This window comes from Vanellus vanellus (assembly GCF_965231255.1).
Source record: "Vanellus vanellus genome assembly, chromosome: 2".
Classification (NCBI taxonomy): Eukaryota; Metazoa; Chordata; class Aves; order Charadriiformes; family Charadriidae; genus Vanellus; species Vanellus vanellus.
The window spans coordinates 57,355,633-57,381,893 of record NC_138906.1 but is presented as its reverse complement, the minus strand read 5'-3'; the positions used below and the strand labels follow the sequence as shown (position 1 = coordinate 57,381,893).

Below are 26,261 nucleotides of genomic sequence, written 5' to 3'. Positions count from 1 at the left end.
ACCCTTCATTGTTTTGGTTTAGGGTTTTTTTTTTAGGTTTTGGGGTTTATTATTTCTAAGTGGAGATGAAGCAAAGCACATCTATCTTAGGCTGTGTTCAGGACCAATGTAAGAAACCAGAGAACTCTGAATTTTTGGTTAGCAGTTGCTGCCTCAAGTAACTAAACATCTTTACCTCTCAGGGCAACATAATCCTCAGAAAACAGGTAAAATCTGTTGTACATATAATGATACTTGCTATATTTGCATGTGTGATGCTCAAATACATTTTCCACAAGGCTCCGCGTGTACGTGGGACCCTCCCAGGGCACGGAAGCTGTCGCAGCAAGAACATTACGTTTAATGTAGACAGAGCCACCAGTGATCGGCCAGGTTTTCACCTGGTGTAAGATAATCAATGTAAAGCCAGTGAAGCTTACAGCACCTGCGAATATATCCCTGTATTTCCACTTCAGGTTACACTATGTTACCTGTAAATAAGTAATTTTGATATACATTATATAGAGGAAAATTTTCCATAGCCTAAACCTGGCATCACAGCAGGTAAGGGCAAGATGTGAAGAAACAATTCTTAATCCTCCTGGGTCCAAGGTTCCCAGGCAGGAAGGTTCACGTTCCTGCATTGAGCACATTGATACAGCTTACAGTTATCAACCAACCATACAGCACACATGGAAAAAAAGTCTAGCCTGAAACTACTACCACACAGTAAATGCATCCAGGAGATGTCAAATAAAATGTAAAAAGTCTCCAGCTCACTATGTAAAGTATGTCTGTGTGGAAAAAGGAGGGTGTCTGGGAAGAGCCTTTCCTCCCTGCTTTGGGAAACAGTAACATTTCCACCTGGTCAATCATATGCTCAAGGATGTTATTTCTTGTTACTGGACTCTCCAGAAACATTATGAGAGCAAGTTCACAGCAGAGCACAGACACCAGAAAGCCGACAGGTGCTGCAATTCAATAAATATGATATTTTGGCTGCTGCTGTATACAAAAACACTTTACAGTGACAGAACGGCAACGTTGAGCGCATCACATAGCTAGCTGAAGCTAAATACGTTGAAGTAATTCCTAAGTTTTCCTAGCCAGTGTGCAAAGCAGGGTTCTTGTACTTACTGACCCACTCCATATGGTCCCTCCACTAGCAATTTAATCCGCAGGCTGACTAATAAAAGGTCTGGGTCTGAATCCTGACCTTCTCCACAAAGGCCTTGCTGCTCAACAGAACTGTTCACAAGGCCATATAATAAAGAGCAACTCAGGCCCTAATTAAGCAAAAGGTGCTGTGGAGATAAATCAACACATTTTAAATAAAAAATTAAAAAGAAAAAAAAAAAAAACAAACAACAAAAACCACAACCAAAAAAAGCCAAACCCCACACACACTCTCAGCTAAACCAAATCCATTTCTATTGATTCCAGAGAACTCACGTAATGTGAGCCAAAGGCTGGCAAAGGGGCAGAGCTGCCCTTGAATTTCATTTAAGCATTTCAGGGACCTGTCTCAGGAAGTCAGCCCTAAAACCATGAATGACATGACTTACTGAGGTACCCAGTAGTTTTTTCCCTCCTCCCAGTTCTTCTCTCCATAACTTTCAGTTCTTCCAACCAAAGAAAACCGCTGCTGATCTCCACAGCTGAGGATCTGCGCCCTGCGAGCCATGTGCTCCCTCGCAGGGACAACAGCCAGGACTGCAGCGTAGACACGGGTCAAGGGGAACAATTCTTCTTCACTGTTCGGAGTTTACAATGCTGCACCGGGAACACTGCTTCATCCACTTCTGGGCTACCCAGTGAAAGAAAGATGTGGGAAAACTAGACAGAGGCCAGTGGAGGACCACCGAGATGCTCAGCCAGCTGGAGCACTGGATATAAGAAGGGAGCTGGGCTTGTTCAGCCAGACCTAAGGGAAGGAAACCTATTTTGTGTCTCCAAATACCTAACTAGCCATCACAGAGAAGACCAAACCAAGCCTCACTCAGAGATGTTCAGGGAACAGGATAGAGCAACTGTCACAAGCTGCAACAAGGGAAATTCTAAGCACTTATATGTGGGATAAAAAATAAATAAATAAATAAATAAATCACTATGAGCTGGTACAGTGCTACAACAGGCTGCCAGAGAGGCTGGGCAATTTCCAACCTTGGAGATAGTCAAGACACAACTGGACAGAGACCTGAGCAATTTGACCTGGTGTTGAAGTTGTCCCTGCTCTGAGCTGGAGGTAGATGAGTCGGCATCCACAGGTGTCTTCCCATCTACATTATTCTACAACAGGCTGGCCTGACTGAAAAAGAGAGGAAGACACAGGGATGGGAAACGGGGACTGTACAGGCTGTGTATGAGATTAAGAAATGCACTGAGACACGCACATCAAAGGGAAAGGAGGGGAAAACATTCGCTTCCATTGTTAATAAACTCGCTTGTGTTAGGTCTTTTCCTAAGATAGAAAACCCCACCCAACCCTATCTTTTTTCCAAAATATAAAGAAACCAGCCTGGTACACTGTCCTTTCCTGTATCTTTGTGACAATGCTGGGGGGGTTGTGTTTGATTTGTTGTTGTTGTTTGTTTTTAATTAAACAAATCAACATAAACAGTTTGCATTTATTCGGGGGCGGGGGGGGGGGGGGGGGGGGGGGGATCAAAGGAGGGAAAGAAGGATTGTCTTTTAGACCAGTAATTAATTGGGTGTAGCCTACACATTGCACACCTTCAGCCAGGCCTCAAGTGAAGTGAAACAGATGAAACAAGGTGCTGATGGGCACAAAAAGAAAAGGGAGCAATCAAACTGCATGTACATTCCAAGTATCATCAACTGATTGGTACAAACAGGCAAGGGAAAATTAGCAAGATTAACAACAGTGACAGACGGCCTTAGACTGATCTATTAAGCCCTCTGTATTTGTGCGCAGGCGTTTGTTGCAAGGGGAGCAAGCAAAAGGCTTCAGCAAGTGAAGCCTGTGTGCACCCTTGCAAAGCATAAGCACAAAGTCAGTGCCAGTCATTTCCCCCCAGTTGGATCTAGTAGCTGTGCAGGTTTACTCAAATTTGCTGAAACAGTTATAATTAGCCGTGAATCTCACAGTACCAGCAAACCGGAAGAACTGATTTATGCAGCCCATGGGTGGGTCAACCAGGGAAGGTCAGCCAGGAATTTTACCATCCCAGAACAGATTTGCTGCTGGCATAGCCAAGCAAAGTCCCTCAGAGCAAGGAGAAACCCCAGCTTATGACCGCTCAAGACTTCACAACTTGGCTTCCAATACCAAAGGGATCCTCAAAGTAAAAATTCCTCTTACCTGAGAATATATGTACACACACTACTACACCTATCAGCACAGCTGTGATTTGCAGAAAGCTGTGCAACCAGCTACAACTTAAATCCGGTCCCATGCAGAGCCGGTACAAACAGTACACATAGCATTAATTCTTGTGCTAGCACAGTGAACTGGATTATATTTAACCCGCAGAGCCTCATCCTGCTGCGAATAAAATCGGCATAAGCGGAATCAAATATTTAAAGGATAGCTACTACAGGGATTTGATATCAAGTTCATCACACTTTGTAATAGGCATAAAGCCTAAATAGTATGATGGATGTAATCTGTGTTTCTCAATGCGTGGCTCTGATCTGAATTGTTCTATTCTGACTAAACTCCCACACAATTCAATTGGAGATCAGGTTTTGTACTAAAACAACTCAAAACATTAAAAAAAAAAAAAAAAAAGACAAAGGAAATAAACGGAGCCTAGGTGGAAAGCTGGCTGACACTGTATTTTTGCACATTTCTTCCTGCTATCTGTACAATGGAGTAATCTCTATAGTCCACTATATTTCCATAAGATTACCCATAGAGTAAAATACCTCTTGGTATAAGTACGAATCACAGAAATGCTCATGTTGATGAAGGACCATTCCCCTGATTTACCCCATACAAATCAACCACTGCCTTTTCTGATGAGGGGGATGAGGAAGGAAGAGCTCTATCACTCCTATGCTCACCAGAAACCAAAGGATCAGTCGGATCCCAGATGGGAGAACAGGCATTTTCTCATCTCTGGTAAAGTTTGCTACTGCAGATTTTATGGACCATGCAACAATATATGCCCACACATCCAGGATTACAAAACGACCATTGTTTTGAAATTGTTATGCTCTTTACTATAGCTCAGGTTTACATAACACAGAGTAACAGGATTTGATATTCTACAACACATACACTCTTCTGGAAACAATGAGATACTAATTGCAGATCTTAATAATTTGTCTTTTTTTTTTTCTAATACAGCCATAAAAACATTTTATGCCAGATATAGCAGTGTTGATTTTTGTCCATATTTGAACTCCTAGTCCTCTATCTTCTTATTTTTTAGCACGTGGAAAGAAATTAAGAAGTTACCAATTTTTCCTTTAATTTTAAACAGGTAGGCCCACTAAAACTTGTGTTACATGGAGGTGTTGGCCTTTGTTAATCATTGTGTCACTTTAGTCCTATATCAGCACTATCTTGTGGGTATCAGACCCAGCTTCTTCATTGCTTACAAAACTGTAAATGCTTTAAGGCGGAGTTCTTTAATTCTCATAGCATCATACATTATATAGAAGTTATCCAGCCATCAGTTTGGGTTCAATTTATATTAACATAAGTGTGCTTGCTCTCCATAGCCACATAAAGTTATGACAAGATTCTGTTAAGACTGCACATGTGAAAAACAATTTTTTATCTTAGCTCCTGAGTCACATGGAAAAGGATATTGTAAGAGAAGGTACGATGTTTTCCTAAAACTTTGGAGAGGAGTTGCAGTTTGTTCTGGAACAACATCTACAAAGAAAATCTACATGTATCCCATTCAGGACAGACAGATCCTTAGAGCAAACATGGTAAAGCAGGGGAACTTAGCTAGTGGCTAAGACCAAATATTGGTTGTCCACCAGCTTCCCATTGCAACCAACATCCCACGGCAGCCCGGTGTTCACTTAAGTTTCTCAATGATTGCTCTCATTCTCTTCAATGGATCCCCAGTCTAACCACGTATCAGCATGAAGTGTATGCGTTTCACATGTCCCCGTTTTGTTAACTGTCTGGCAACTCTGTTGTTGTACATTGAACTAGTCTGGCCCTAAAGTCTTCTCTTTGGCACTAAAGTCTTCTATTTGTACATAAAAGCATTAGGTTAGGGGAAAGAAAATTACGTGCTCTCACAACTTATTTTGCTAACATTGTAAGGACCAGACTAATCGTGTTTAGGATGCGGACCCAATTTTTTCCCTGGGTGAACACAAACGCAATCCTTCTCTCCTGCTATGCACAGCAATACCCCCCTGCCTTCACCTTCAGGTGAAACCTTGCCTCATGCCACACCAAATGAAGGCTTGGAGAACTCCTGTTTTGCTAGGAGACACGCTGGATGGAGATGAGGACACAAACAATGTACCGTGCTTTCACAGAGTAACCTAAAACAGTACTCTCTGCATCTCCCCAGAGTCACCATTTCTAGAGAGGTGCAAGGTGGAAATCCTCCATACAACACTGCATTGGGTGCTAGCAGCACAGAAAGGTGCCTTCAGGAATAAGGAACCGAGTTATCAACAACACTAAATTAAATAGGGAAGGTCAGTGGGAACTGAGCTCTTTTGAAAGTGCCAGAGCTAAAAACCTTGGATGAAACACACTCTCTTTTTAAAACTTTTCAATAGCACAGCGGGTAATTTTGGCCTGACAGGAAACCACCTGCTCACTACTGGTATAGATAAAGCTGGTTTAGATGTAGACATAACATGTTGGGTTATGTATCTTAGAGTGGAAATGAGTTTGTGCCTCCTTTTAGAAAGCCTTCCCCCACCTTTCTGCTATTTCCACTTTTTTAATTTTTTTTAAGCTTAATAAAAAAGACAGAAATTCAACACAACCCACCAGAGGTGGGTTTTTTGTCAACACTTAACGATAACACCTTTCCTGAAGCAGACCTGAAAATACCCTGAGCTTTAGAGAGAAAGAGGAGGAATAACAAGTGCTTTGCATTTGAGACTGACTTTTCACTGCTTTTTTTTTTTTTCTCCATTAAATGTGCAAATATTCTAAGATGCATTAAGGTGTAATAAAATTTGCTTGATTGGCAACTACTTTCATGCAAGTAAGGAATCTTTCTCTATAATGAAGCGTTAAAAAAATGTCCTTTGAGCCAGAGGCGGGAAAGTCTGGGCCAGGTTTGCATCACTACTTCAATCTTGCAAACACTTCTGATAACAGATGTTACTGAGAAATCCAACACCACTATTAAACAGTGTACTTCATGGTAAGCCTTTGGTAGGATGGGCTGCTGATGGGTATTAGCAAACATACATTGGTGTAAGTGCTTTCAGTCAAACTGGAAATTGGATACTAGAGGGGAAAAGAATTATTTATTGCTCACAAAAATAGATCCTTAAGAAAAGTGACTTAGCAACCTCGATACTGCACAGTGCCTCCTTTAAAATATGCTTTTTAATGGGGTCCAATTTTTTTAATTCTTTTCCAGATAAACACTGCCTATAGAAACCAGCCCTCACTACAGAAACCAGAATTAAACAGCACAATCCAAGTTGAAATACTGAGCAAAACACACCGTACTCAAACCTGCATTCATCCTGCAGTCTGCAAACACATGTTCTTGATCCAAAATATGTCAGTCCGTATTTGAACGAGCTTGTTCCTCCCTGTCCTACCATGTTGCTATGTCATGACTCGTGGAGATGTGACTTCTTAGGGAGTTAAGATGCCATTCTAATGTGATTGTCAGTGAATGGTTGCCTAAATTTCTTCCTGATTTGCTTCTCAGTTTGGCTGTCAAATCAACCTAGATTCTCAGCCAACTTCTGAATTACCATTTATTTTTACCCTAATATGAAACTTTGCAAAAAAGATGCTGGCATTATGCTTGCAACAAATACGTTCTTGGATTGGTGCTACAGGAAAACACAATGGCAGGGCGGTGTTAACAATAAAACCCTCTTCAGCTCTGCAAAACATCAGCAAGGTTTGTCTTCTCTGAAACAAGTTCTTCAGACCCTGGAAGTACTAATTTCATAGGAGGGTTTTTATAGTACAAGAACACAGAGCAGAAGTAAGTTCAACAGCCCTGGGGTACACATAGCACCTTGACTTCACTGAATGTGGATTGACAGCACTGCTGGCCTAAACCCTAAGGTGACCAGTTGGGTAAAGCTCCTGTGGACTCAGCTGGAGCTCCCGATGAAAACAAAGCTTATGAACAAAGCCCGTTGCAGACCCCTTCAGCTTGCACATTTCCACTTTATGCACTGCTCTCTTAATTACTAGGCAACTTTGCTCTTCCTTTCACCTTCCCTGTCTTCCAGCGTTTCCCCAGGTACTCAGCACTGCCTATGTGGGGTGCTGTCTCTTTATTCCCAGCTTCCCACCACAGGGGGAGGACCTTGGTCAGCCCTACAGACCCTGAGGGAATAGCCCTGTTCCAGCAGTGCCATCTGTCCCTCTGCTCATGCACGGCAGGAGGCAAATAAAACAAAATGAACATTCAGTACTCCCTGAAAGCCTTCACCATTTGGAGGCTTGGTGCTGATTTTTAAACGCGCAATCATCTCTGAAGTGTGCAGCTGTGCTCACCTATCAAGTAACCAGATGGTGCAACAGAAGTTAAATCCTTTTCTAAATGGCTTTGGTGGTTAAGTTTGCAACAACTTGTTTGGTTAAAGGTACAAGAAGAGAGGAAAGGAAAGAGAAAGCAGCAAGGAAAGGATGACGGGAGAAGAGAAGGACAAAGAAGGAAGAGAGGAGATGAGCAAACACGAAGATACAACTGTCCTGATCGTAACTCTGCTCACACATTTCTGCTGAGAATTAAGTAAGACAACATTTAGACATGTGCTATCAAGAAGGTTACACTTTGGCAGTTTGCAAGACTGTCACATCATAAGGAATATATTCATTTCTTTAGTAATTAATCCAGAAACCATTTGAGAATATAGAGGGTGGGCTGTACTGTTTTTTAAACTCCGACATTTCCCTCCACTGTTACACTTCTGCATGTCTTGAAATCCAAGTTCCGTATTTCAAATTCATACATCTCCAAACATCCAGCTTGATTTTGAACCTCAGCCAGCCGTCTTCTCACCTGGACGTGAACCTCATTCTGTTGTGGCTGTTTTCCACTTGCCGCTACACATATAATGAATCCGCTCCTCTACCACTTCCTGAACGTGGTCCCACAGTGACCGTGCTGTGGTTGCAGCAGTTTGCCATCCCCTGCCCGCCTGCCTGGGGTCCCTTCAGTTACTACTCTGCACTTTTTTCCCTACACAATTCTTCCCTTAGCAAAGTCAGCTGTGGGGACATCTGCCCCAAGCCTCCACCAGACCATCCTGCCTCAGGACTCAGCTGTCCTCCTGTCTCTCTTCAGGCCCGAGAACACCCTTGAATTTTTCTTTTTCTTTGTTCTGCCTTTGATCCTAGCACTTGTGTTTCCCCTATGATAAAGAGTGTGGTTAGTACAGATCTGAAAAACATGAGGCAATCAATTAAATTCTTTCGTCTCTGATTAGCCTCATTAACCATTCCTTACAGTTTTTACAGGCCTGAAATTTGTCCTATACTTAAAAATCACTGACAGTTTTATTTTGAAAACAATATTTCATGCTTACAGCACATCCATTTCAACAGTGTGCCTTATGTATTTAAAAAGTTCATCCAAACTGCATAGACTGGCTACACCAGTGTGAAAAGGTAACACCCACATAAATCAACAAGGATTTAGGTGATAATGGCGAGTTGAACATCTGGAAGCCTAGTTGAAGTATAAGCAACAGCATCCACACAGAGATCCATACAGGTTTAATAACAGTATCACATTTCTGTTTATTTGTATGCAGGGCATGTAGAGGAATAAGTCTCAAAAACTTCCTGAATCTAAACCTAATATATGCATTTTATGTGAAAAATCAATGTCATTTCTCAGAACTCAAAGACTATTCTCCATAGAAAATGGATCACCTTGATTCAAGCAAACTTCTCTGCATGCAGTGCTTTATCTGCTTCTACTTTGTGCTTAATGTGTATTAACCCTCGTGCATGTGGGTCACTTAACTGGGCTTTGATGAGACGTAAAGTGTGAATCATCAGTAGAAGTAAGCGTGTCCCCATGGCACTGCAGACCATCACCTACCTCAGCTACATACCGCTAACCCCTTAGACGTCCGTAAGGACACAAGCAAATGCTTACTGCTGATCACACTCTAGAAAGGAAATACAGATTCTCTGTGTTCTTTAGGCAATTTTTATTTTCTCAAACCCCTATTCTGTTAAAAATAAGGCATCTGTGTATACTTACAGTGTTTTTCAAATTGAAACCTGGGAAAAGTAGGATTGACAGTTTCTTGAAAGCATGTGCAGGCACGTGTGCATGTGATACAAAGATAGCATTTTGTGAAATGTTTCTCAAAAAAATAATAGGGGTTTGTTTGCTAATCTAAACTAGAAATTGTTTTCCAAATGGCTTGTTTTAGCGACAGCCCAAGACTTTGGCATGTCTTCTTCTCCTCTTTTGTATCATAGATAAAGAGGATTGATTGCAGTTCATAGACTAGCACTGGGCTCTGTATCATTACAAAGCGCAGATTTAACAATCTTGGGGGTACAAAAAAGTGGGGTGAAAGTGACTCCAAGCTGAGACTTAAAGGGAGCATCAACAGAAATAATCTGCTATAGAGACATGAAGAACAAAGCAGAGGATCTTATCTGAGAGTAAGCAGGAACTTTTTGTTGGAAAAGAGGTGGTAAGAAAAAGAATAAACAACAGAAACAACTGAGCAGTAACACGGCACTGGGAGTCAGAGACCACAGATTTGAAGCGTGGTCCAGCCCCTGACTTCTCTGTGCCCCAGCCCATTGAAAGGCCACTGAACTCCTCTCCCATTGCCCCACCAACCTTCTTAGAAAATATCTAAACAGAATTTTACGAATTAAGTGCTTGTTCACACCGGACCCAATTCTGCAGAGTCTCACAGGTGCTCCTGGTCCTACAGATAACGAAGAATAATTACTAAGAAAATAAGAAGAAAGGCAGAGCAGCCAGGAAGAGGAGTAGGTTATTTCCAGCATTAGTTTTCTCATAGCACAAATGGACACTTCAGTAACGCGCTATATGCATCTTTACCGCAGGCCTGTGTTTTACCTTACCCTCTTAAACAGATTAATAAATTACAATTAGCAGAGACTCAACATGACAAAACAACACAATTGCTTTTCCAAGTTGGTCATTGGTTTATGATTCCAGCAACTATTGACTAAATAGATACTCGTTCGGGCAGGAACAAATTATCTTGTTATTATTTGAGAACAGCAAAGGCTCAGTGATGCACAGCACTGATGTTGCAGAACATTTAGGGAAGAGCAACCCAGCACTTCAAGCACTTTGGATTCGAGGCTCCAAGCAGCTGAGTTTGCAGCAGAGCCCAATGAACTAAACCAAACAACAGTTCCCGAGGGAAAATGCTCTCCATGCTGAAGCAGTAGAGCCATCTGCTACCCCTTTTCCCCGCACTCTGCAGTCCCTGAGGTGAGCGGGAGGACTGGCGTAGCAGGCAGCGACTGCTGCGTGATCAGAGGTTTTGGTAGGCATGAAATCCACTGTGCATAATTTAGGCAGGTGAAACACACCCCCCCCACCCCCCCCCCCCCCGACATCTCCAGGTGAGTTCAGGGAGCTATGGTCCTCTTCATGTGGGCAACTGCAAATAAGCGTTAAAAGGCATCTTTCACCCTTTATTTTCATTTTCTCTCAGACTCAGCAGTCTGCTATCCCACACTTGCTTTTATTACCTGGTAAGCCAGTAAAAGGGGCTCCCCACAGCCTGGCCAGCCATGCTGAGTTGCTGCAGACAGGGTGGGCACAGGCGTGCTGCTCTTCCCTCCATGCTCACTCCCACCTCACACTTACTCCTGCTTTTCTCTGCCGTTTATCCAAAATGAAATATCTCACTATGACAGACACTGAGCAGTCTCATTCACAGTTCCTCCTAGCCAGTGCAGGAAACTTGGGCTACTGAGATGAAAGGCAAAGTGTGTTCCCCTTTCCTGCCCTCATTCACTGCTCTCTCACCGTCACCATCTACAGCAGCTGGTTGGACCAGGGGCCAGTAGCACATCTTATTCTAGGAGGCAGGCATTGGTGATCAATCCACACCAGGAATTCATGTCTTTTCCAGATACGCAGGTTATCACCACCCCTACATCTCTCCACTATGCACCCGTAACGTCACAATGTTAGTTGTCCCACAACAGGAAGATGGCACTGCGCTGGGGAGCAGCTGTGGACCCCTGATGACATGACAGCTAATAGAGCTTGGGTCAAAAACATTGGGTCTTTGACAACATGACAGTGCAAGACAGGGTCTGCTGGAGGAGCAAGATGTAGTGAAGTAGACAGTCCAGAACCAAGCCCAACAAATTAACAGCAGGTTTTTAACAATTTTATTTTGTTTTAAAGAGAAGGTCTAAGTGAAGCATAGAGAGAACGGTAGAGGAACAGACACATACTCAAGAACTGAAAAGGAAATGGGAAATAATAAAAGCGAAAAGATTAAATTGTCAAGCGAGAAAAAGGAGGTCACCTTGATAATTAATACAGCTTTGGTTGGCAAACATGGAGATATGGATCCCCATAAAACTGAAGAAATAGCACTTTCTTGACTTGATGGAAGCTAAGTGGCAATGAGGAAAAGTGTATTACATAGTAATTCACAGGATCAGAGTTAACATTGCATTATGGGGAGAAAACTGGAACAGGAGAAATGGATTACCTTCCCTCACGTAGCAGAGAAAACATCACATGAGAACCTAACAGGAAGGAGCCCTGCGGTTTTCTCTCCCCTTTCTTCTGCACTTGGTACCCAGACAACCAGAATCTACCTCCACCTTTTAACCTGCACATCAGAAACCAAAACAACTGAAAGCAATCAATATTTTAATAATACCTACTATTTGGCCTGTTTGGGAGGGTCATGTGATAACTCCAGTTAGATCATAGGGAATGATGACAAGAGAGGAAAACCACTTGTACATTTTGAAGCAAGAAGAATTAACTCACTCCTCTACATCAAGGAAAGCTAGAACAGGCAAAAAAAAGGGCTTGAATTGCCAAAAAGGGTATTTATATTAAGCGAGAAGAGAACTTTCTGACGGGACATGCCTAAGCAATAGCATAGATCATTTTAGGGAAGCTGCAAAACCTCCACCATTAGATCCTTGCAAAAGCTGGCAAGAAAAATCACTCCTAAGGAATAATTTAAGTACAGTTGATTCTGCTTTGGTTTAGAAGAATGAGCCAGATGACTGGAAATTCAAGGGTTTGGGGTTTTTTTTGTTGTTTTTGGGTTTTTTTGGTTTGTTTTTTGTTGTTGTTGTTGTGGTTTTTTTTGTTTTTTGGTTGTTTTTGTTTTGTTTTTTTTTTTTTTTACACTGGAACCTGAAGCTCAAAGAATCTGACCTGTGTAGTTTAGACCACACCATTCACATGAGAAATTATGAACTCCTAATTGGTTGTGTTTGTAATCTCAGAGATGAACAATTAACTCTTCAGAGATGAAGTTGCCTCTTCATTGCATGTGCTTGTGCCAGCAGGGCCGCAAATGTTGAGGGCTATAATAATACTGTAATGACTTCGGTGTACTAGATTTTATAACATATGTGGGGCCAATGTTTTAAATCGTTAGACAATAATTTGCTTTTATGTACCCAAAGTTGCTAGCACCATATCATCACATTGCAGACAGGTCACCACAGGTACAATACACATAACATGCCTTTTACAAATACATTCTTGCACACAGATACCCATCTTCTGCCTCAGAGCTGATGTCATCAGTTACCCAGTACACAATGTGTACAAAACTGTCAAATTCCCTTCCTGGGGGGCAAGTTATCTTTTTTCTTTATGACACCTCCTCCTTTACAACACTTTAAACACGAGTTATGCCTCCAAATTTCTCATAAATCGGAATATTTACTGCTTTAACCTTTGGATGAAATCGAATATAATACTGACTAGAAGCTGAACGTCAAAAGACACATTAGTTGGACTTTCAAGAGCTACTCAAGAAACTCTCAGGAACAAGCCTGAAGTTGAGTTTCAGAAGTGTTAGGATACCACCAACGTGTTTGCTATGAGAGCATGGTCAAACCCTGGAACAGGCTTCCTGGAGAGGTGGCTGACACCCCATGCCTGTCAGTGTTTAAAAAGCATTTAGACAATGCCCTTAATACGATGCTTTAAGTCTTGGTCAGCCCTGAAGTGGTCAAGCAGTTGGACAGGATTGTCATTGCACATCTCTTCCAGCTGAACTATTCCTTCCCTTCTTCCTACTTCCCTTTTGCTACCAGTACATGTTGAGGAAATCTCTGATGCCATTTCTTCCCAGCCCTACGGTAGCAGAAGGCACCAAATACCCATAACCACATCCCAGCCTAGGCATTGGCTCTGTCACCATGTGGCAAGGAGGCATGCATCTTTTGATTGAGGTCAGAGCTGTGGATCACTTTGAGATAACTGGACCATCTGCACAAATTTGCAAAAAGCATGTGTGAAGTGTTTTTGAGTCTTCTGTATTCCTCCAGTTTAGCTGGGTTACCACAGGATGGCAAAACCACACACCTCTAACAGTAGCAAGGCTCAAAGGTCAAGCCCTCAGTTTGAAGGAGGATGTGCTCCTCAGCAAATCTTTTTGAGGTAAGCAATACCTGTTCATTTCCCATGGATTTTGTTTTACTCCTTGTACTCATTTTTAGAAGTGCCTGATCTGTTTCCCATGGAAAAACATGTTAAAACCAAAGAGCCCGAGAACAGTACTCCATCAAGGAGAAGGTCCACCTGGCCTGATACGCTATTTCCAAAGTGAACAACCATCAGTGTCCACAGGAGAGCATATGAGCAGGGCAAGTCTACTTCTGTCAGGGTCCTGGGGGTGCTCATAGGCCTCTATGGCTGGGACTAGCCTCCCCTGGGACCCCCACCCACACCATCTCCTGCCAAGGGCCCAGGGGACATGTCTCAGCCCAGCCTGGGACCTTCAGTCCCTGCCTGAGGGATGCTGTAGGTGTGCTCGTCTCTGCCCCTGTCTCCAGGATGGGCCTGGGACCTGCACTGCAGACAGCTGCTCTCCTGGATGGACCTCTCAGGCCTAGGTCAGACCCGGTCATGCATAACACTCGGCGTAACATACCATAACTATTCTCTTGTATTCCCTATGCCCACGATGACTCGAATAACGATGAGACCATTATTTGCCTGAAATGCCTGGGGTTTTTCAGCTCCAAAAACACTTCCAAGGACACATAACACAAAGGTTACAAGTGGAAACAGGATGTTGTATTATTTTTCTGAATCTGTTTCAGAGCTGAAGCTCACAAGCACTAACCCAATGCGCGTGTGTAGCCAGGAGCAGGCTGATGTGGGTTTGAGTTTAGTTTGAAAAAACACCCCTTGCATTCTAGCAAAGGCACCACAGAGCTGCAGAAAGCAGCAGCAGGAACACAGGCCAAGCAGTCCCTGTCTCCTGAAGAGTGAGAACGTGAAAAGTGAGGATCAGGACTGACCACACACTAAAGGGAGGAAGGGAGGGAGGGGAAAAAAAAACGCATGGAGTACTGTGAGGTATTTTGCAACGTAGGACACGTATCAATGATGAGCACACTTTTTGCCTTCCAAAACTTGCTCTGCTGCTGTGCTTCTTGGCCAGTGATGCATAAGCGCTCTTGTGCCTGCCCCACTCTTGTATTGCATGCAGGGAGAGCTGAAAAGTGGCAGCTCCTGATGGTGCAGCAAGTCTGAAGCCCTTCCAAGCACAAGACATTTTGCACAAGCAAGAACCCCTGGGGACATGGAACCACAGGAAGAGCAGAGCTCATTCCTGCTCCAAACCTGCAATGGGCAAGAGAGTCCAAGAGAGCCAGGGCACGATTGGTGCCTTGGAGGTGCAAGAGCAGCTGGCAAGAACTGAGCCAAAATGGCCCAAAGGAGCCCTGACAAAGGGCTGTGCTCAAGAGAACAAGAAGCCACCCCCAGGGGCCACCTTGGGAATCTAGAAAGCTTCCTCCCCCTGGATGCAGGGCACAAGGGCCACCTTTGTGGAGCAGGAGCAGCAGGCACCTAGCCAAAATGGCTCAAAGGAGCCCGGGCAAGTGGTCATGCACAGTGCTGCAGAGGAAGGCAAAAAACCCCAGGGGACTGGCACCAATCTGCCTTGGGGGAAAATTCCTTCCTCACCCCAGCGCTGGAGATGGGCTATTCCCTGGGCATGTCAACAAGACCTGCCTCCTCCTGCTCCCAACAGGCTGGTGACGTCTTCCAGGAGATGCCCAAGCCCTATTCTCCCTCACTTCTGAGAGTGACCATATGCCCCTGGCCTGATCAGCCTTGGAGACAACAATCCTTTCTGTGCCTGGCAGGACACCAGTGTGTACCCCAAAGTACTGGGACCCCTGGCAACATCTCTGCATCCCATTTCTTACAGCTGCTGCCCCTGGCTCCACCAGGGATGAGGACGGCAAGCTCTGCAGTGCTCCTCCAGAACACACTCCTTTGGTCTTGTCACTGCTCTCCAGCTGAAAAGGATTTCCATCCATCAGATATGCTTTGACCATGGCTTCATCCAGGCTCCAGTCTTCCTCCCTCAGCCCTGCCAAGTAATTCCATCAACTTCTCAGATGTCTCCAGGCTGCCTCCAGGCCAATTATGGTAGCGGGACACAGGAGGATGCTCCCTTTATTCTGCCTCAGGGCACTATGACTGCCGCATTGCTTGGTGGCAGCCCTGTTAGATGGGGGTGATGGGGTCTCCTCTGCACAGCTCTGCCTGCTGCCTCTCTGCCTGGCATCCTTCAGAGAAAGGCCTTGGGGTGCTGGCCCTGTGGCAGTCCCTGTGCCCAGGGGACTGTCCCTGCCCTTGGTGGCTACACACTAGGCATCCCTGATACATCCTCTGCCACTCAGCTCCCAAGGACAAATCTTGTGCTGTTACTCTTCTCTCAGGCCATGGTACAACCAACCCTGCAGCCCACAGACCACCCCTATTAGCCATTCCCTCTCCATGCCACAGCACATGTCCATGAGGCTCTCATTTGCCTAGTTTTGCAAGTTAGAGGACCATGACTGTGGGAACAGCGACTTTCCATTTGTGGACACTGAAATTTTAAGGGACCGGTATCAGTTGAATGTTCGTAACTCCATGTGGCCTGATGGGATTCACCCCAAAGTACTGAAGGAGCTAGCAGGAATTACTTCAGCACCCCTCTCAGTCACCTCAAAAAGATCTTGGGAATCTGGAGAGGTCCCTACTGACTGGAAGCTCACCAATTTAATTCCAATTTACAAGAAGGGCATGAGGGAAGACCCAGGAAACTGCAGACCTGTTAGTCTAACCTTGGCTCCTGGAAAGAAAATATGCAGAAGATCATATTGAAGGCATTTGAAGAATTGTGCAATGATCAGGCACAATCAACATGGGTTCACAAAGTCCTGTCTAATTTAATAACTTTCTACGATAATGTCACCTGCCTAGTGGATGAAGGGAATACAGTGGATCTAGTTCATCTGGATTTTAGCAAGGCTTTTGGTACTGTCCCTCACAGCATCCCTCTGGACAAGTTGTCCAGCTGTGGGATGAGCAGGTACACAGTGCACTGGGTGAAGAACTGGCTGAACAGCAGGGCTCAAAAGGTTGTAGTGAATAGGGCTACATCTGGCTGGCGACTGATCACCAACAGTGTTCCTCAGGGCTCAATTCTAGGGCCAATTCTGTTCAATATTTTTATCAATGATCTGGATGCAGGCATTGAATGCACAGTTAGCAAGTTTGCTGATGATACTAAACTGGGAGGTGCTGTTGACTCTCTCAAGGGACAAGAGGCTTTGCAGAAGGATCAGGATAGTCTGGAACATTGGGCAATCATCAATAGCAGGAAACTGAAGAAGAACAAATGCCAGATTCTGCACCTGGGATGGAGTAATGCTGGGAGCAAGTACAAACTGGGAGATAAGCGGCTGGAGAGAAGCCCTGCAGAAAGGGGTCTGGAGGTGCTGGTTGACAGGAGGCTCGACAGGAGCCAGCAGTGTGCCCTGGCAGCCAAGAGAGCAAACCACATCCTGGGCTGCACCAAACACAGCATAACCAGCCAGTCTAAAGAGGTGATTACTCTGCTGTATTTAGCACTGGTGCTGCCTCACCTCGAGTACTTTGTGCAGTTCTGGGCCCCACAATTAAGAAGGTTGTTAAGGTACTTGAAAAGTGTCCAGAGGAGGCCACCAAAGCTGGTGAAGGGGCTGGAAGGCATGTCCTCTGAGGAGTGGCTGAGGACTCGGGGTTTGTCCAGTTCAGAGGGAAGGAGGCTGAAGGGTGACCTCACTGCTCTCTAAGACTTCCTGAGGAGGGGGAGTGGAGAGGGAGGGCTGATCTCGTCTCCCTGGGATCCAGTGCCAGGATGCATAGGAGTGGCTCAAAGTTGCATCCATCAGGGGAGGTTCAGACTTCACATAAGGAAACATTTCTTTACTGAGAGGATGATCAAACCCTGGAACAGGCTTCCTGGAGAGGTGGACAATATTTCTTTCCTGTCAGTGTTTAAGAGGAATTTAGACAATGCCCTTACTACCCTGCTTTAACTTTTGGTCAGCCCTGAAGTGGTCAGGCAGTTTGAGCTAGGTGTACGTCCCTTTTGGCTGAACTATGCTATTCTATCCACTTAGCGGTGTTGAGTTACAAAGGGGAGGACAGGGAGATCACAAGTGTTATAAATTGGGTTATCAGCTTAAATTCAAATTTCCAGAGGAACCTAGGGATATAAACTCAGCCTTTTCATCCAAGTAATCTTGTCCTCAGAACTGACGCAGCCAACCTCGGTTACCGATAGATCTGTTCCGGTTTAAGTATAAACAGACATTTAAACGCATCAGTGTTTCATTTACGACTGCGGTGTAGGCTCCTAAGTTGCTCTGATGCTTTTAAAACTTGAATCCAGATTCTTCAGATGACCGTTGGCAACTTCCAGCAGATGCTGCAAGCTCAGCATGTCCACACTTCCTGAATTTTGGGAGGAAAGCCATTGAAGAAATGTCTGATGTTACAGCAGCAGTGGACCAGGGAAAACCAACTGATGTCATCTACTTGGACTTGTGCAAAGCATTTGACACTGTCCCACACAATATCCTGGTCTCTAAATTGAAAAGACATGGGTTCGGCAAATGGACCACTCGGTGGATAAAGAACTGGCTGGACGGTCTCACTCAAAGAGTTGCGGTCAAAAGCTCGATGTCCAAGTGGAGAGCAGTGATGAGTGGCATTCCTCAGGGGTCAGTACTGGGACCTGTACTCTTCAACATCTTTGTCGGCGACATGGACGGTGGGGTCTAGTGCACCCTCAGCAAGTTTGACGATGATACCAAGCTCTTCGGCGAGGTAGACACACTGGAGGGGAGAGATGCCATCCAGAGGGACCTGGACAGGCTGCAGAGGTTGAACTGCATGAGGTTGGCTTGGGCCACAAGGCCAAGTACAAAGTCCTACATCTGGTTCGGGGCAATCCCAAGCACAAATACAGGCTCGGCAGGGAATGGCTGGAGAGCAGCCCTGAGGAGAAGGACCTGGGGGTGCTGATCGACAAGAAGCTCAACATGAGCCAGCAGTGTGCGATCACAGCCCAGAAGGCCAACCATATCCTGGGCTGCATCAAAAGAAGTGTGGCCAGCAGGTCAAAGGAGGTGATCCTGCCCTTCTACTCTGCTCTCCTGAGACCCCACCTGGAGTACTACATCCAGCTCTGGAGTCCCCAACAGAAGAAGGACATGGACCTGCTGGAGCGTGTCCAGAGGAGAGCCACAAGGATGATCCGAGGGCTGGAGCACCTCTCCTATGAGGAGAGGCTGAAAGAGTTGGGGCTGTTCAGCCTGGAGAAGAGAAGGCTCCAGGGAGATCTTATTGCAGCCTTCCAGTACCTAAAGGGGGCCTACAGAAGAGCTGGGAAGGGACTTTTTACTAGGGCATGTAGCTATAGGACAAGGGGGAATGGCTTTAAACGAGAAGAGAGCAGGTTCAGATTGAACATTAGGAAGAAGTTTTCCACTTTGAGGGTGGTAAGGCACTGGAACAGGTTGCCCAGAGAGGTTGTTGAGGCCCCATCCCTGGAGGTATTCAAGGCCAGGCTGGACGTGGCCTTGGTCAACCTGGTCTAGTGGGAGGTGTCCCTTCCTATGGCAGGGGGGTTGGAACTCAATGATCTTCAAGGTCCCTTCCAACCTAAACCATTCTATGATTCTATACAATTCTAAATGCAGTGAAGAGCAGTGTAATTTAGTAGACACTCATTAATTCAAAATCAGGGTGCCAGGGCACACATGCTACCACCAAAAGTACCATCTTCTGGATGATGTGAAAAATGGAGTGACCAATTAGTATTTCTAGTTCTTTAAAGTCCTGTTTCATTTTGAGTACTAGCCTGGTCCAGCCTGTTTTGGAAAATTGCATTCTTCCCCTCATTAGCACTTCAGTCCGATTAAACGCATGATTTCTTACTTTCTTTAGCTTTACATTGTTTTTTAATGTTATTTGCCATATCAAGACATTGACACATTTACCTCACCCATTTCTGCAGTGTAGAGTAATCTAAATATTTCTGGAATCTTATAAGAAAAAAACCAACATTATTGATGTTATCAAGTCTGCTCTATCACGGATGGATGATTGCTTTTGTTTAAACTAGGAAAATAGCATCAAAGGATACAGTCATGTAACTCTCGAGTTTAACACTTCTAATGCAAGACATAGATTTGCACAACATGAGATGTTTTCACGTCAGTCATTTTGCTTTTGTCATATAAGTAGCGACTAGATTACACACATGTATATGGGCACATGCACTACCTACACCGTACAACTAAAATTTCTCCTAGACTGCAAGGAGCTGAAGATAATGATAGCATCATTAGAAAAATAGTTTCCAAAGAGGAAGGTTTATGTTTTACAGCCACTCTGTGGTTTTTATATATATGTCACATCAATAACAAGCAATAGAAAACTATGTATAAATGCAATTAACTATAGGGACACATTAAGTAAACTGAATATATACCAATATAAACAACAAGATAAAACAACCCAGAATGTATTTAAAAAAATCTATAAGCCAGTGTGATGTTACACACCTGTCATAATGCTATCCTATTCACACTATCAGAAATCAGATAAATCAGACTTAACTCCTAGATACAATTTACTTGTTGTCATCAAGTACCCAAAGCAAACAAACAAAAGACCCAATCATTCTGTATCATTCCGATTTGGGGGCTGTTTTTTCTTCTTTTTTTTAAGTAAAGTTTATCAAAAATAATGAAGGGTTTTATGTTGTATAACCGTAAAGTAACTCAAAGCTAACCAGACGCATAGGCACGAGAGAATAGATGCACACAGCTCATGCAGTAACTACACAAGCATGAAGAGGGAAGCAGGGATACAGAGCTACACGGTACTGTGACCTGCTCTGTGTCAGGACCCTAACAGTTTTCATTCCCTGTAAATAAGTTATGTTTAGGCCCCTTGTCATGAGAAACAACCAGCACAGACACCACAATGAGGCCAAAATTGCCAGATGCCCGACTGCAATACATGCAGATCAAACCAGACAAATTTTCCCCTTGTTAGTGTGGCTGATCACTGCAGCAAAGGCAGAGCAGCCCAGCTGCCAGAGCCCACCAGCATCCGCAGTTTGCTCCCAAGGTACCCATCGGGCTCAAGGTGGCTACCCTGGGGCTGATGCATGAGCAGATTTTGCCGTGACACCAGGACCTTAGGTACTCTGGTTAAGATGTGCTCTGGTACGCCTGCACTTTTCTGCAAACGAGGCCTCCCACGTTTGAACAGACATACCTGGAAGAAGTACCTGTGACTTAGACCAATGCTTTACCAGACAATTATGCATAACAACACTGATAAACACAAAAGGAAATTAACCGTATTTTTAGGCTTCTACTCCAACTACTAACCTAACTCAACTCACACCATAAAGTCATCAGATCTCAAGCTATTCAAGAGTCAAAAACAGTTGCAGTCCAAACCTCCAAGAATGGAAATGCATCATCACTTTGGTATTGACCTTGTGAGCTAGGTAGGAGTATTTGAAAGGGAAAATCCATTACTTGCCTGTGACAGCCTCAACTATTAGATTCTTAAATAATGGCATGGTTACATACAAGACTTTGCTACATATTAATTGTTGCAATTTTTATTCTCTTAGAGCTCCACACAGTTCAGTGTGTGGCAAAAAGGAAGCAGGGATTTATAGGCAGTGAAGTGTGAGAAATAGTGGTCATAAAATAATCTCTTATAATTCTCCAGAGCCCTATTACATAGGGCATGTAACAACACAGGATACATGCTAGAGGTGTATAAAGGTTTTATTAGCCCTCAAAAGAGATGACTTGCGATGCTTGCTAACAACTATGCCTCCCAAATTCATGCTGAGAACAGCTTTATAACAAACCATACTAATAGCGGATTCAGGCACTATATATAGTCACGGACAAGTGCTCTTCTACTTGGTTTAATGTCAGTATCTATGGTCCTGTTCTGAGACACCCAACAACTAAACAGGAATGGCTTATGTGGAACGTTTATACCTATCAGCTTTTACTAGTGAAGATGAACAAAATAAACAATGGCCAACAAGGCCCTCATTTTTTATCAGAAACTCCCGCAAATTCTCCCCAACTTTGCCAGTTGTTCATTTCCAGGCTACAGTAATGCAAGAATCAGTGAGGAGCTTTCCAAGCAATGCACACCACCAGCTGCACAGCATTTCGGCCAGCTGCATGACATTTTGAGCAGCTCCCCAAAACTGAAGCAGTGGCTAATGAAGAGGTGGGCCTCCTCTGCCACCACTCCCCTGCAGGATTCTGTCACACCAAAAGAGGGGGGGGGTTGGCTTCTGTCACACCAAAAGGGGGGGGGGGGGGGGGGGGGGGGGCCTTCTGTCGCACCAAAAAGGGGGGGGGACGACGACGACTTCTGTCGCACCAAAAGGGGGGGGGGGACACGACTTCTGTCACACCAAAAGAGGGGGGGAGGGCTTCTGTCACACCAAAAAGGGGGGGGGGGGGGGGGGGGGGGAGGGCTTCTGTCACACCAAAAAGGGGGGGGGGGGGGGAGGGCTTCTGTCACACCAAAAAGGGGGGGGGGGGGGGGGAGAGGGCTTCTGTCACACCAAAAAGGGGGGGGGGGGGGGGGGAGAGGGCTTCTGTCACACCAAAAAGGGGGGGGGGGGGGGGGGGAGAGGGCTTCTGTCACACCAAAAAGGGGGGGGGGGGGGGGGGTGCTGGTCTGTCACAGCGCCTCGGCCGGCTGCCTCAGCAAAGGAGGATGGCTTCACCCGGGGATGAGCCGGCGGGGATATTAAAGGAAATGCAATCCTCTTAGGAGCGCCGGCGGCGGGCGGTGAGGCGAGGCAAACCCTCCTTCTCCCCGTGCGGGCCGGAGCGGCAGCCCGGTCACCCCGCCGCGGTGCGGTGCGGTGCGGTGCGCAGCCATTGGGCCCTACCCCCCGCCCCCCCCCCTCCTCCCCGGTGGGTAGCCCGGCTTCCCGTGTGAAGGGCGAGGAAGCGGCGGCTGCCTCGGGCCTGCGGACAGGTGGACGCCGGCACCGCCGCGTCCCCGGAGGGGAGCGACCCGCCGCCGGGCGGCGGGGGGCAGCTGGCGCGGCTAAATGGGCCAGTTACATAATAACGCCCCCCCCCCCCCCCCCAAAAAAAAAAAACCAAAACAGCCCCTCGGCCTCAGCGGCGGCTTTGTATCCCCGGGGGTGAGCTGGGCCGCCCCCCCTCGCCGACCCCCAGCACCGCCGCCGCCTTCCTCCTCCTGCCCGCCGCAGGGGGAGGCCACCCCCTTCCACCCCCCCCCCCCAGCTATCCCACCCCATCCTGCTCCGCGGCGCACCTTCTCCTGGGCGCGGTTGAGGCGTTTCTGGACGTTTTTGGCGAAGATGCCGGTCTTCATGTCGGCCATGGCTGGCGGCGGGGATGGGGAGGGTGGAAGGGGCGGGGGGGGGTGGGGGGTGGGGGGTGAGGGTGGGGGGGAGAAGGAAAGGCGGGTGAGCCCGGCGGCGGCGAGGCAGGGATGGATGAAGGGATGTACGGTGTAGGGAGGGTGAGGAGGAGGAGGAGGGCCTTAAAGACACAGCAGGGAGAGGCGGGGCCGCCGCCACCGCCTCAGGTGAACTGCGGCCCGCCCCCGGCCCCCCGGGGAGGCGGTGTTGGGCACCCCCCGGCAGGGCGAGGGGGCGGGCGGACAGCGCTGTCTCCTGGCGATGAGGCGATTCCTCCAGGTAATAAAATACATCGAGAGAGGTAACGGAGGATGAAGATTTCCAGAAGGTGCCCTGATGGCTGTGTTCGCTGGTGGCACAAGTCGTGTGTGTGTGTGTGTGTGTTTGTGTGTCCCTGTCCCAATACAGCCAAGAGAGCGTGAGGCACCCACTTCTTCCCCTAGAAATTTCCACCAGGCCGGAGTCACTCCCAGTTTCTGAGTTCTTTTGATGCCTTTTCCATCTGGTTTTGGGGCTACAGCATGGCCCCCTTTCAGCACGGTAGCCGGGCACTACAGTCTGGCAACCTGCAGCCCTGGCTGGGCCTGAGTGGGGCTCGTTTGTCCTGTCCCATCGCTCGCTCCTATCTCGGTGTAGAAGCCACCAGCAGTAAGCTGGCTCCAGGCTGGTTTCAGGTTTTTGATCCCGTTCCTGAAATTACAACTCGCAGCCAAAACTAGAGTTGGCAGTCCCCCACAAAACTGTCCGCCCTCCCTTGACAGTCAAGCAACCCAAAATCTTTTGAATACAGCACAGCTCAGCACCGGTCACTCCAGGTTAGCAAAGGCAGCCTTCCCAGGTACCATGGCCCCAAATTTGCTCCTGGCACTTATTTCTGTTGCTTGGCCAAGCACTGAGTTCTGAGAGCAGAAACCAAGCGGCAAACACCGCAAAGCGATACAAAGGAAAACACCGAAGCTGCAGGCTCTGAGCCTGCGCCTGTGTTCTTCTATAGGGAGCTGCTCTATGTTTGTAATACTTTTCATTGATTTATCAGATTGGTACACAACACAAGCCAGGAGGTCTTGTACCTGCCAAAAGAAAACGTCTCGTACACTCCTGTACACTTAGTAAGTCCAGCTATGGTTCCTGAGACCTTGTATTTCTGACGTCTGTCCAGCCCCAGACCTGCATGACACATTTTCCTGTAGTGTTAGGAAGCAGATTTAACATACCAACTGCAGCAGTAACGATGTTGATTAAGAAATTGTGACCAATATAAAGGCAGGTGCTTACTTATTTCTCACATAAGCATCTTTTAAAAAAAAGAAAGACACCCCCCCACCAAAAAAAAAAAAAAACCCCAGAAACAAAACAAAAGCAGAAAAACAAAGAAAACACATCATAGCAACCAAGGAAACTATTTTATCTAAAAGATCGCAGGCAATCTCCTATAATGCTGTTAGGTTGGTGAAAGATCAAAACAAAATTCCAGTGTGCACAGGGCTCCCAAATTCTTTGAAGTAATTTTTCACATCTCCTTCAGAGTTTCTCTTCCTGGTTAATTTGGCATCTGATTCCAAAAGGATCACACCACTTTAATAATAAAAAAATAATGAAAAGCTGTGGTCTTAACTTTGATCACTCGTGCATTTTCCTCACCAAAGGATAACCAAAGTAGCATGTATCAGCAGCACAGAGTGAATTCAGTTGCTTTTGGGCTATTACAGGGAGGGAGGACAGTCTCCAATCCATTTTGTCCCCAGTTGTCTGATCTAACGACAGCTGATCCCTCACCGCCAAGCCCGAAAATGCTTTTTCATGCTGGTGGAAGAGGAGCGTGAAGATGTGTGGGCTGTACTCAGTCATACAGCCGCTCTCTTCCTTCTCAGTCTGTCGACCTGCACTGTCTTTGCCCCATTTAATGGCCTTGGACAACAGCCAGAAATGGCTTTTTCACTGACCAGTTTATCAATGCGCGTGTTGCTCTCCATCAGCTAGATTTTGGAAAGTAATTATCAGCAAACAATCAGGCTGATCTCCCTATACTCCCTGTCTGTCACATATAACATTTATTGTTATTCTCTTTTAAGAGAAAACTTTCCCATTAAAATGTATTTTAAAGAAAATTTCTTTCTCTGTGTTGCTGATATCTTAGTCTAAAATAGATGATGTTTAAAAATGAAGAATCATTTACCACAATTTACCCTGCTTCTTTTCTTCTTATATTTGTTGTGTTATCATTTATTTGTTGTTATTTTAAAATGAGATTTCAGTTTCACTTTCAAATAGCAGGGGTGATCAGTCATTCACAGAAAAATGCTCCTGATGGAGTGGTGATTTTTGAACATAAAATCTCCAAAGGGAAGGGAGAAGGTAAATATGACCACTACTGTTATATCTCCACTTTTGCCGGGTGACGACCCCTGTGCACCCACAATGTTAGTCAGAAAAAGAAGAAATCTGCATCTCTTCTGACTCATCAACGGCATAGTTTCTCATCACACATTTGTGCTTTTCTGAGCACTCTTTACTCATGTAAAGCAATAAAGTGAGAAGACACTGGTCCATAGGAGTCCAATTTACAATATCAGTAGAAGAAAAAAATGGGTGTCTTGCAGCCATCTCCATTGCAATGATAATTCCAATATAGATACCAACTGCTTAGGAGTAACACAGCAGCTTTCACCTCACAGAGCTCTACAAACAGCAACGTATGGAGACTCACAACTCACACCCCAGACATGGCAGATGAAAGACATCCCCATCATAGCAGACCACTTTAATAGTCGCTGCAGTGACAAGTTGGAGTGGGAGATGAAGATTATTCAAATGAAGCTGCAGGACAGCCCAGGAGCTGAAATCGCACTGTAATTGTGCATTTGGGGAGGCAGAATGTATGGATCCAAATTCAATTCCAGTCGAGACAAACAGATTAGCAATCATAGGAAAGCAACATTAGAAAGTAAATTATTTCAGGTGTTCAGGACCTGAATTTTAAATCTCCTTTTACAAATGACAGCTTGCAGTTTAGGTCAGCATATAATGGGCAGTAAAAGACTAGCTAAATTATCAAGGCAATTTCTGTAGGTCTCACTGCTCTTTGGATGTGGGTCACAGAGAGGAGAGCTGCCTGTCAGAATCACAAGACATGGAAAGTAAGGAACACACTGGAAAATACATGT

General features: G+C 45.5%; 1 protein-coding gene across 1 annotated transcript in view; it reads right to left on the bottom strand.

The window, feature by feature from the left end:
- AMPH (amphiphysin) overlaps window positions 1–23,057 on the bottom strand; it is a gene marked incomplete at both ends in the record, with an annotated part of 125,042 nt that extends 101,985 nt beyond the window's left edge. Inside the window, one exon of the mRNA XM_082479690.1 lies at window positions 22,989–23,057. Coding sequence (XP_082335816.1) covers window positions 22,989–23,057 — 69 coding nt within the window. The remainder of the gene's footprint in view (window positions 1–22,988) is intronic.
- Window positions 23,058–26,261: the final 3,204 nt, after the last annotated feature.